This window comes from Mangifera indica, chromosome 20 (assembly GCF_011075055.1).
Source record: "Mangifera indica cultivar Alphonso chromosome 20, CATAS_Mindica_2.1, whole genome shotgun sequence".
NCBI lineage: Eukaryota > Viridiplantae > Streptophyta > Magnoliopsida > Sapindales > Anacardiaceae > Mangifera > Mangifera indica.
Genome location: NC_058156.1, coordinates 1931726 through 1943689, shown reverse-complemented (window position 1 = coordinate 1943689; position 11964 = coordinate 1931726). Strand labels below are relative to the sequence as shown.

General features: G+C 30.0%; 1 protein-coding gene across 1 annotated transcript; it reads left to right on the top strand.

Moving 5' to 3' along the window:
* The first annotated feature begins 6313 nt into the window (after nucleotides 1–6313).
* On the top strand, nucleotides 6314–6976 carry LOC123204129 (mitochondrial import inner membrane translocase subunit Tim13-like). The gene is made up of 2 exons (XM_044620697.1): nucleotides 6314–6509; nucleotides 6609–6976. Exons 1-2 carry the CDS (start codon nucleotides 6396–6398, stop codon nucleotides 6756–6758), a joined length of 264 nt encoding a protein of 87 aa, XP_044476632.1. The 5' UTR covers nucleotides 6314–6395; the 3' UTR covers nucleotides 6759–6976.
* The last annotated feature ends 4988 nt before the right edge of the window (nucleotides 6977–11964 follow it).

Here is an 11964-nt window from a genome sequence, read left to right as displayed (position 1 = left end):
ATAAATTAATATTAATATTAATTTAATTAATTAATTTATCAAAGAAATAACACATGATAAATTTATTTGGAATCTAACTGGGGCAATTAGGGTTTCATTTCATTTATCTGTCAAATCACTATTTCCCACCTAAAGTTTGATGAGATAACTTTTCATCCTTCAAATTTGAAAAAAATTATTTCTTATCTATTTGTTAATTTGTTAACAAAATTAAAAAAATTTAAGAGTATTTTTGATATTGTTTAAATTTTAATATACTCCTTAAGTATTTAAAAAATGATAGTTACACTCACAAAAAATTAAACAAAACACAATAAATAAATATAAATATCATATTATAAATTATTGAGGTTATAAGTATATTTCTAAAATATATAGGGGTAGCCATAATAGTATTTGAAACAAGATAGGAGAAAAATCATTTTTAATTGTAAACTTTGAAAGATAGGTAAAAATTAATTTTTTTTCTGTTAGTAAAAACGCAAATTATTCGCGTTCTTATTTAATTTGCATTTTAAACATGTCGTCTTGAATTTTTGAATCCAAAACATATTAAATGTGTATTTTTGTCTTTTTAATGATTTTTTAAAGTATAAAAATATCCTTTACATTTTCAATTAATTACCATAATTATATAAAACAAAAAACCTAATTTTTTGTTATCCAAATTTCTAATTTCTCCCTATAATTTTTAATGAAAATTGAATTTTGATTATATATGATGTTATATTAGGTTTAACGATCAATTAGATACTTTACATTTGAATTATTAACCGAAACATATATAAAAAAATATTAAAATTATGTTTGGTATTATTGCATTTTTATAAATGTATTATTACAATGTGTGGTGTTAAACTCATTTATACACATTTCATATTTTGTCTGTATTCAAATTTTATAACTTTTTTATAAACATATCTTTTACCATTTATTTATTTCAAACTTAAGAGGATATGAATTGTTGTTCCATCAAACCTTGGGTGTGACATAGTTCGTTGCCCTAATTTGTACGGACACTCACAGTTTCCCCACGAGTGACACCTTCCTCTCACCCATCATCATCCTCCAGCTTTGCTTCTTCCCCCAAACTTGAATTAATTATGCAGAGTACAGGTGGATTAATAATAATTAATCAATCAATTATCCATAGATTTTATGTGGCACAGATTGCACTCAAATTAATTAGAATAAATTACTGCCACTGGGGTATAATTTAATAAATATTTCTTCCAAGGCAGCTTCCGTCATTGCCTCAAATTGGGATGACGTTAAGTCCATAGAAAGGAATCACTTACTATGATTAAGTAATAATTAATTTTATAATTAATGATTCTTCTGACTTCCCAAATTAGGGTTAGGGCTTAAGTGCTCATCCTGATTTTTAAGTCTCAATACTGCAAGCAATAGTGGACATAGAAATACAATATAAAAGGGTTATAATTAAAAAATGATGAAACCTAAACAAAATAAGTGTAAGATTTTAGGAATTATTTTAAAATTTTAACTTTATTAAACTAGTAATTTTTTAAACCTAGAGGGGTGTTAAATATTTATTTTTTATATTTTCCTTGACTCTCGTTGCAAGTGGCAAATAAGATTGGATTTTAGCCTCGTTGAACTCTTTTCAAAGTTATTCAAATTTGATTTTTTTGAGATTAGTTGAGTGCAAATTCGACTATAGTGTCAAATCGAATGAAGTCCTAAGTTTGGTTCAATAATGTAGCTAAATAAAAAATGACTAAAGACACATTATTTTAATATATATTAATCAAAATAATGTTATTTAAATCGATTCGTATTGAATTTTTTTAAACTTACAAATTTAACGAGTTAAATACCTCCTAAACTCGAGCTTAAAAGTGTTTAATTTTCATGTTTAAACTCAAGTTTGAGTTTTTTCAAACTAAATTTGTTTAAAGTAAACTCGTATTTAAGTTTAAATAAATTTAATTTGAATTCAACCCTAATTGTAAATCAATCAACGATATATCATGTATCCCATTTAGTGCTTTGTATCAAGACATAAGGCTAATAAAGTTTTGGGTGATAATTTGGAATTAACGAAGAACCTCTAACTTGGGTTTTCAAAGTTATCGTCCAAGTCAAATTTGGTGGGTGGTTCTTGTGCAACTTGCCCATCTTTGGATCCAACTAGCTACCTGTAAATTTTTCTATATATTTAATGTTCATGTTGCATTTGAATAAGATGATTAGGCAAATGAAGCCTAGCATGTAGAGGTTTTATTATATCAAGTTCCAACCAAAACTTCCACTGACAGCACAATTAAAATAGGATAATTAACAGGCCAAATGACTATTTCTATTTCGTGTTGAAGGTTGAGTGAAACGACTAATTCTCTCATTTTAAGTTTTAAAAAATCAAATTTTGACTCATTTTTCACTTCTATTAATGAATTCTATTTGGTTTTTTAAATTAAAACCACTAAAATTAATCATTATATTCTTATTAATTAAAAAATTAATCACTTAAACCACTAAAATATAAAAACCCTAACAAAACTTAAAATGCTTTATTTTGTTAAGTTCTTTCGGGGTGTAACAGTTTTTAATTTTTTTAAATGATCAAGGGAAAACACATCCGAACCTTTTTCGAATTTCTGAAAACCCATTAAAAACTCATTAGCATCCCCAACATTTTCAAAAGTTATGATTCACCTTCAAACATTTTGAAAAGAAAAAGTAAAATAAAAAAAATCTATGCAAAATAACTTTCTTATCCTTTCACTTCACAAAATTCACTAATGATAGAGGATGATGGGTGTGAATCTGATTTTTTAAAACTTAACAATGTGAATTTGTGATTTAAGTAAATATTGGGTGGTAAATAGTCCTTTTGTCAAATTAATAAAATAATATATAATAATTTGTTAGGGTATTGGAATTTGAGTGTTGATTTTTTATAAAGTAGCAATATAAGAATATGTCAAAATACATTAAAGTTGAGTTAAATTGAAAAAAAGGGTGTAGCATTAAATAAACAAAGAGAAAAGAAGGATGAAGAGGTGGGAAAAATGGATTATGATGTCTCACCTGTTGGAGTTATTGATGGTCCCCGTTTTCCTATCAAATGCCATCTTCAATTTTTTTTATTTATTTTAAGAACCCAATCAAAATATTAATCATTTAATTAATTGAATGCAGAAAAAATATATATAATTACGTGTTTCATTTAAAATAAGTATAGATAAGACATAAATGTAGCATGAGAGGGGACCACAAAGTTGTCGGAAGGGATAGTTTGAAGTGATAAAAATAGGAGATGCTTACCCAAGAGAGTATGAGATTTAAACTGATTGATAATATATTAAAATCAGACTCTTTATTTATCTATATAATATAGTGGTTTTACTTGTTTAATGTAGGGTTAGAATTAAACCAAATTCAAACTCAAACTCAAACTCACTTAAGTGGAATTAAGCTCGTGTTCAAGCTCAAATCAAATTTTACGCTCAGTTTGATATTAAAACGATGTTATTTTAATATGTATTGATCAAAATAATGTCTTTTAATAGATTCGTATTGAATTTAATAAACTCGTGAGCTTTATGAACTGAACACTCCAAAAGCTCAAGTTTAAACTAAAAAAATATTAAACTCTCATATTTTAGCTTGACTCTTCTGAAATGAGTTGAATTCAGTTTAAATTCATTCAAATCGATCTTAAATTTGAATTTGAACAAATTTGATATGAATCTAACGGTAATTTGATATGCTCAATCAAACCTAAAGAAAAATCTAGCTCAAACGAAAGATTTAACCCAAAAAGAGAGGACCACAATGCTCTATCTTCCAAATTAAACTCACAATGAAACAGGACCATTTACTTTACTCTCCCCGGTTGGCTCTTGGCGGCTGTCTTGTTTTATATCTATCTGTCTATCCCCACTGTCACGGTTTCCGTCTTTCATTTCTCCATTGCTACTATTTTTTTAAAAAAATGAAATTAATTCAAAAAATAATAAATTTGTTGGGCTTCGTTTAGTAATTTGCGTTAACCAAAACCCTTTTCTGTTGCGCGGCTCTATGCAAACACACTAGTATTTTCCACATCTTCCATGCAACCCTATTTCAAATCTCTCGAAGATGGCAACTCATCAGGTAAGGGTGAAATATTTTAATCTCTATCCTTATTTTTGTAAAGAAAACTTTTCTTGTCCTCGTTTCATTGTGATATGGGAGTAACGGAAAATTTTCACCTCCCTTCTGTAAGAAAAATTTCTCTTACATTCTCTCTTCTTTCTCTACTAAAAAAATGATAAAATATTTAGTAAGTATTATGATATATTTTAATTATTAAAAATTTTTAAAGATAAAGATAAATTCGTAAGAAATGGGATATATCAAGAAATGAACTAGCTGAAAAGTGGACAAGTCAATAACATATTTATTCTCCATTTCAACTGCGAAGATTTTACATATCCACATTTATATCCTCATTCCCATATTTATCACGAAATCCCTTTCTAGATAGAACAAAAATCCAATTTCGTGAGTCGAATTATCATCTTAGCAACATAACAGTCGAATCGTATATTAAAAAATTTTATGTATCATAAATTGAGTATCGTATTATATGATATAGTTTTTAAAAAATAAAATATTAATTAAAAAATATAATAGATACATAATAATTTTGAAAAATATCACAAACATATATAAAAATTTAAAATTTCTTATATACACCTTTATTATATCATCATTTTTTCTAAAAAATGTATCAATAATACGTATTGTGTCATACGATATTTTGTTGTATTGCATTAATCACGATATATTTTATAATACATATAATTTTTTATCTATATTATATAATACTGATAATTACGCTTCACATTTTATCTTATCTGATAGATGTAGACAGATATTTTATCATTTTTTTTTATGGGCTTCAACGTGAACCATGAGAAGTTGCATGCACGTGAAAACACATTCAGGCCCACAGGTTAGGGCAGTGAGCCCCACGTTAGCCCATCAAATATTAATTAATACCAAAATTTAGTCACGAGTTGTTTTGTTGAAAGAACATTTCCAGCACTTGAATGCCAATAAAGACAGGTGACAATATATGCATATATAAACTTCATTCATTCAATTTTTGTATAGGTTTATTGATGCTGATGCATAGAAAAGCTTGGATAAAGACTCTTAAAAAAAATCCTTAAGGTGGATAGAATAAGGGTACGAAATACACATTTTTTATTTTGACTTTGATAGACTAAGAACTCGACAGAAATGTAATAAAATTATTCGAATTTAAATGCCTCAATGTTTAGATTCAAACTAAGCTAGTTTGTTTTATGAAGCCCTTGATTCAAATTTAAACAAATTTGAGTTGAAAGATTCAGTTTATTTTTTAAACTGAATTAAACTTGAATCAGAAAGTGTTCGATTTAAGTTTAACTTGAATTTACACCTTGAATTTATAATTCAGATTTGTGTCTTGAGTTTAACTCGAATTTATGACTGAAATTCATTGTTTGGATTCATGGTTCGGTTTTGTGGTTCGAGTTCAAGACATATTTACAAAACGATGTCATTTTGACTATTATTGGCAAAAACGACATCGTATTATCAATGAGCCACAAACTCGAACCATATATTCAAACCATGAATTTAAATTATTGATTTAAGTCATAAATTTGAGTAATTGATTCACCCAGATTTGAGTTAAACTATTTTCTATTTGAATAGAACTCAAGTCATCCTTAGTTTAGACTTGACAAACTCAAACCAAAATTGAGTTGGATTATTTTTTATTTGAGTTAAACTCAAATCAAGGGGTGTTTAAACTCAGTTTGATTCATATTCACCCCTAACAAAAAAAAAAAAAAAAGGCTTATAAAAAATGGGCACCACAACAATTAATTTGATCCTATTTATAATAAATCATAATGTCCTCTTTATGATTGAATTTAAGCCAATTTAAACCAAAACAAGAGTCAGTTCAAATTTGACTTAAATCCATAATATTCAACTCAAGATCCAATTGGTTTAGGTCAAAGAACAATGTTATTAGAGAGTTATCAATGAAGTAAACAATATTGTTGGAAGGATAAACAATATCATTCAAAAGAAAAACAATATCAGTATAAGAGTGAAAAACTCGAGTTAAAACTCTAACTCTGGTTTAGCTTGCTTAAGGCAAACATAGATTCAAACCTTCGATTTGAATCGCCTCCTCATCATCGCTTTGAGTTTATATCCTAAACCAAAGCAATAGAAGTTGGGCCTGACTCAAGCCCATATGTTGCAACAAACCCAATCCTTTCTGAGAGTGAAGAAGAGTTGTTTAATTCTAGGGTTTATAACTGCAACACAACACAATTCTCTTTTGTTTTCTCTCTGGAGGTTTTCAAAGGACGCGCGAGCCAATGGATTCGTTTTCGTCGCCGAGTGGATCATCGTCGCCTCAATTCTCCTCCGGGGATTTCATGGAAAAGTTCAAAACTCAGCTTGCTCAGGCTTACGCTCAAGAGTTCCTTGAGGTGTTCACCCAATCTGTTTTCTTCACATTTATCGTTTTAACCTTATTGATGTAATCCGTTTGCTTATTATGTATTGATGGCGTTTCATTTCCTAAACAGACTGTAACAGGCAAGTGCTTTGAGAAGTGTATTACTAAGCCAGGATCAAGCTTGAGTGGCAGTGAGAGTAGTTGCGTTTCTAGGTGTGTGGATCGCTACATTGAGGCTACAGGTATCATTGGCAGAGCTCTGTTTAATGCACCCCGCTAATATTTTAGTTTTTTTGGAACAATTTTTATGTTGCGATTTCATGGAGAAACTGCAAATTAAAGAGTAGAAATTATATTTGGTTTTACAATTCCATTCAGTATGGGGACTAGTCATTTCCTCTCATTCAGTCTTCATATTTGTATTTGATTTTTCATTGTGCAAACTTGATGCATTTGAGAATTTGACATGTTTATGCTGAAATTATTGATATTTGAATATGTATTGTATTGTTGCACTGTTTATATTTTCTGATAAGAGTAATACTACATGTACAAACAAATTATATAAATTTAATTATATAATTTGATGTGATAACATCTGATTAGATGATTTTAAAATGAAAAAAAAAAAAATAATCACATTACTTATTCACAAACTTTCATCTTAATTTGTACAATTTGTTTATACACATAGTTTTGTTCTTCTAACAATTACCTCAGGTTACAAGAATTTAGTTTCTTTTTGATACAAAGAAGTTACCAATTTTGTAACTTTAATTGATATATGAAGCCAATCAATGTTTTCTTCAATTGCTTTTTCTTCACGTCTTTTCTTTGCTTGAGACCAAGTGATAGATAACATTCGGCTCGGGAGTTTTGGTTCATAAGCATTGCACACCCTAGTTTAGCACAATCAGTCTTTGCTTTAAACATATACCTGTCCTGCTAATGTCCTCGATATCATGCTGATCTACCCCTCTTAGGTGTCCTTTTCTTTCCAATGGCATTATTATGTTGTAAGGCCTGCTGCTCTGAATCAGCAACACTTTGCATTCTAACCTTCTCACCTGGTAAATATCTCCCAACTGAACCCCAGGTGATTCAGTATCTCCTTACCTTAGTCTTTGCTAGGTTTTGCATAGTCAAAGAGCAATGGTAAGAGAGATAATCTTTCATTTGACCCCTTTCGAGTCACCGATAGTGCTTCTCTATTGATATATAATGGTGATCTATTGTATCTTCCCTGTTATCCTGGTTTAACTTGAATAAGTGTAGTCTGAATTCTGACTTTAAGAGTCATTTCTAGTTGTAATTAACAAGTCAGAGAGTTAAAGGGTATAAGCATTTGAGATTGAGAAGCATAGGAAAATGTTTTAAAGTGCATTGGCAGGCCTTATGGAGGACCAAGGTTCTTGTTTTCTGTAACCTTTGGTCACAAGGCCCATCTAGGAGAGCAGAGGTCAAGTTTGAACAATCGTTGACTCATTATATCTGCATGCTTCATCTATGCTAAAAGATCTAGTCTGGATTCTGGAGAGGGTTGTTCTGGCCAATTTACAAGTATGGCTCAATTCTTAAAGTGGACCTGTGCACGTAAAATGTAAATTGTACATTTGTTTTTGAAAACATGGGGTAGATTGTAGAAGAAGTTTTGTATTTTACAGGTCGCTTTTTGTTAATAAATTTTCTTAAAGTTAAAAAAATGTAAAAAGACCAAAAAACCCCTCAATTGTTGATTTTTGAAGTTTAAATTTTAATGTAGGCCAAAGGATTATTTCCTGCACAAGGTTTACTGATTTTCCAAATATCCAACCTTTAACTACGAAAATATCAAAAACTCACCCATTAATGATTAATTTTAACACTTTTCATCAGAGAATGATTAGAATGACTATTTTACCCTTTTCAATTGAAATGACAGAAATGCCTACATGTCAAGTGATTATATTATCTTTTTTCAATAAAATGACCTAGATACCCTTAAATAGACCAAAATGCTCTCTTAATTAAATAACTAATTTTTTATATTCCAAATTATCGTTAATAATAAGCAGTTAATCCTACAAAATTTAACCAGTAACAATGTGCATTTGGTAAGCTCATCCCTAATTCTTCTATGGCCTGAAAACAATGCAACATTTGGGTTTGAATTCTAGATATTCGCTTGGAATTGTCTTGGATTTTAATGGAATGAAATGCAAAGAGTTGTGTAATGCAAAGGACAATACTGGCCTACTTGGAAACCTGGAAATACAAAGAGTTGTTTACTGGAATGCATGCAATTATAGACAATTTAGATTCATAAATGTTGAATGGAGAACATAGAATACTTCACTGAGTAATAATCTAGAAAATTTATATACACAGAATATTTTACTAAGTAATAATCCCAAAAATTTACATAACATAACAAGTTTATCTGATGTAATTATTCACCTGCCATATAGTTTAAAATCCCTAGATTCATATATTCAATAAAACCCCAAGTAGTATTCATTGCATCTGTGACTATGGATGCTGTGAGGAGGAAGAAGATGAAGCAAACTGACTTTTAGCTGATTGACTTTCCATAGTTGAGATTGTTCTTCTTTGATATAAAGGAAAAAAAAAGGCCAAATAACTATTTCCCACCTAAGGTTCGCTGTTTTCTAAAGTATCCATCCTTTAACTACAAAAATACCAAAAATCCACCCATCAGTGGTTAATTTTAACACTTTTCGTTAGGAAAAAGGGTAATATGGTAAATCTGCGTCTCTATTTTAAAATCAATAAAAACGATTTAAAAAAAATATATGTAACCATTTAATGCTGTAGGGGATGCATGCACATGCAACGCACAGATTGATGACGTGTGGCGTTGTCATTTTAAAGAAGGAACGATTTTTCGGTGATTTTAGGGGATTCACGGTCTGCATATCTTTAGTGATTGTCGTGGTAATAGGAAGGGAAGACACCTGTTGAAAACAGGAAAATCAGACGCACCAAAAAATTTCTCGGTCATTGAAAACTCTACGCTCAAAGTACGTGTTGTAGTCGATACTAAATGCAGCATAATTATTTTGAAATCAACGGTGAGAATTTTTGGGCACAAATCGATGACAATAGATTACTCTAGGGAAAGTGAGCAAATGAACATGCGACACGTGAGAAGGTTCTATGTCATTTCATCCCAATTTGAAAAAAAATTTTCTGTCTCACCAACGAACGAGCAACAGATGTCCAACTGATGTCAAAATTCAAATTTGAACAAAACTAAGGCAACGCCCTTTGGCCTTCATTCTTTCGTTCGACATTTCATGTGTGTTAGTCTTTCGGCTACCTTGTTTCATTGTACTCGAGTGTGATCACCAATGAACTTTTAACAACAACAACAAAGACGATCACGATGACACATCGTTCAATGTAATCAAAGATGAATGAAGTAGTTTAGTACCAACAAAGGCAAGAAAGTACAACCTGTTGGTTGGGTGCAACTTGTTTGATCACCAACAATTTCGACGACAAGCGTAGTGGCTTTTCGTGGTAAGTTAAATAAGAAAGACAACGAAGTCTGCTCTAAGTGAGGCCTTCAGAAAATATTTCGTGCTGTCGAGGTTTATTCTTTCGGCTACCTTGTTTATTGATTTTGTTGAGTACTATAATAGTCTGTGTTATGTTAGAGTTATGCATTATATGTATATTTTATGTTAACAAAAATAATTAATGTAGGGGTTTTGCATGTGCACTGTTTACATATTATTTAGGGTTGACTTCTATTTTTGTGAGTTTTCAGTTCTGTGCATGAGTATTATGAAGTTGAAGCTTGTAACAGTTACTGGTTTTTTAAGGTATTTGAGTGTTATAATACCCTGTGTTAAGTTAGGGTTATATATTATATGTATATTTTAGTGTAAAAAAAAATTAACGTGGGGTTTTGCATGTGTACTGTTGACATATTATTTAAGGTTGGGTTATATTTTGGTAAGCGTTCAATTCTGTGTATGAATATTAACTGTTTTTATTTGGCTTGTGTATAAGTATTTTCGGTAGCTTTCAATTCTATGTATAAGTTATATGTTCAGTTTCTGTGTATGAGTTAGGGCATGGTCAGTTTCTGTTTTTAAGTATTATGTATCAGTTTCTGTTTTATAAAGTAGCATATTGTCTCTCTACTCAAGTGAATGCTCATTTGCTTACTGTTTAAAGTAATTCTAAATTAATGATATTCTTTTATAATATTGCATACATTCTGATTATCTCCTAATGTTACATACTGTCATGTTTCTGTTAAAGGGTTATTATGTTATTATGTAAGTTGCATCATTGTTACATAAGTTGAGAAATTCGAGAGTACAGTGTTACTGACATGAAAGAGAAAGTTTCCTTAAACCTTAATTTTCTCTAGTGTAACAAGGTTGTGTAATAGTATTACAAGTTGCAACAATAATGTAGCATACTGTTTCTCTGCTGAAGTGAATGTCTATTTGATTACTATTTAGAGTAATTCTACATTAATGATATTTTTTTGTAATATTGCATACAGTTTGAGCATCTCCTAATGTTGCATACTGTCATGTTTCTGTTAAAAGGATGTTGTTGTGTCATTGGGTAAGTTGTATCATTGTTATATACACTAAAAAACCCGAGTGTAGTGTTATTGACGCGAAAGAGAAGGTTTCCTTAAACTTTAATTCTCTCTAATATAACAAGGTTACGTAACAGTGTTGCAAGTTGCAACAATAATTTAACAATAATGTAGTATATTGTCTCTCTACTCACGTGAATGCCCATTTGCTTATTGTTTAGAGTAATTCTACATTAATTATATTTTTCTGTAATATTGCATACATTCTGAGCATCTCTTAATGTTACATATTGTCATGTTTTTGTTAAAGGGTGTTGTTGTTGTGTCATTGGGTAAGTTACATCATTGTTATATAAACTGGGAAACTAGAGAGTGCAGTATTACTAGCGCGAAAGAGAAGGTTTCCTTAAACTTTAATTCTCTCTGGTGTAACAAAGCTGTGTAATAGTGTTGCAAGTTGTAATAATAATGTAGCATATTGTCTCTTTGCTCAAATAAATACCTATTTGTTTATTGTTTAGAGTAATTTTATATTAATGATATTCTTCTGTAATATTGCATACATGCTGAGCATCTCTTAATGTTGCATACTGTCGTATTTTTGTTAAACGGGTGTTGTTATGTCATTGGTAAGTTGCATCATTGTTACATAAGATGGGAAACCACCTTTATTGTTCTAACTATTCTGCAAAATTAATCCACCTTCATTTTTAAATTAAATGTTATTGTTTTAACTAATTCTGTGTCGTATGTTAGGATGAGTTTTACAATGTTGTTCTCTTAAATTTGAAGCTTGTGGCACACTATGTGAAATAAGAAATGTTGATCAAGAAGAGTATAACTTAATTGTGTTCATCAAGGATGTGACACTATACTGCAAATGAAAATAAAGAGGTCCATTTTATCTGGGTGAACAGATAAA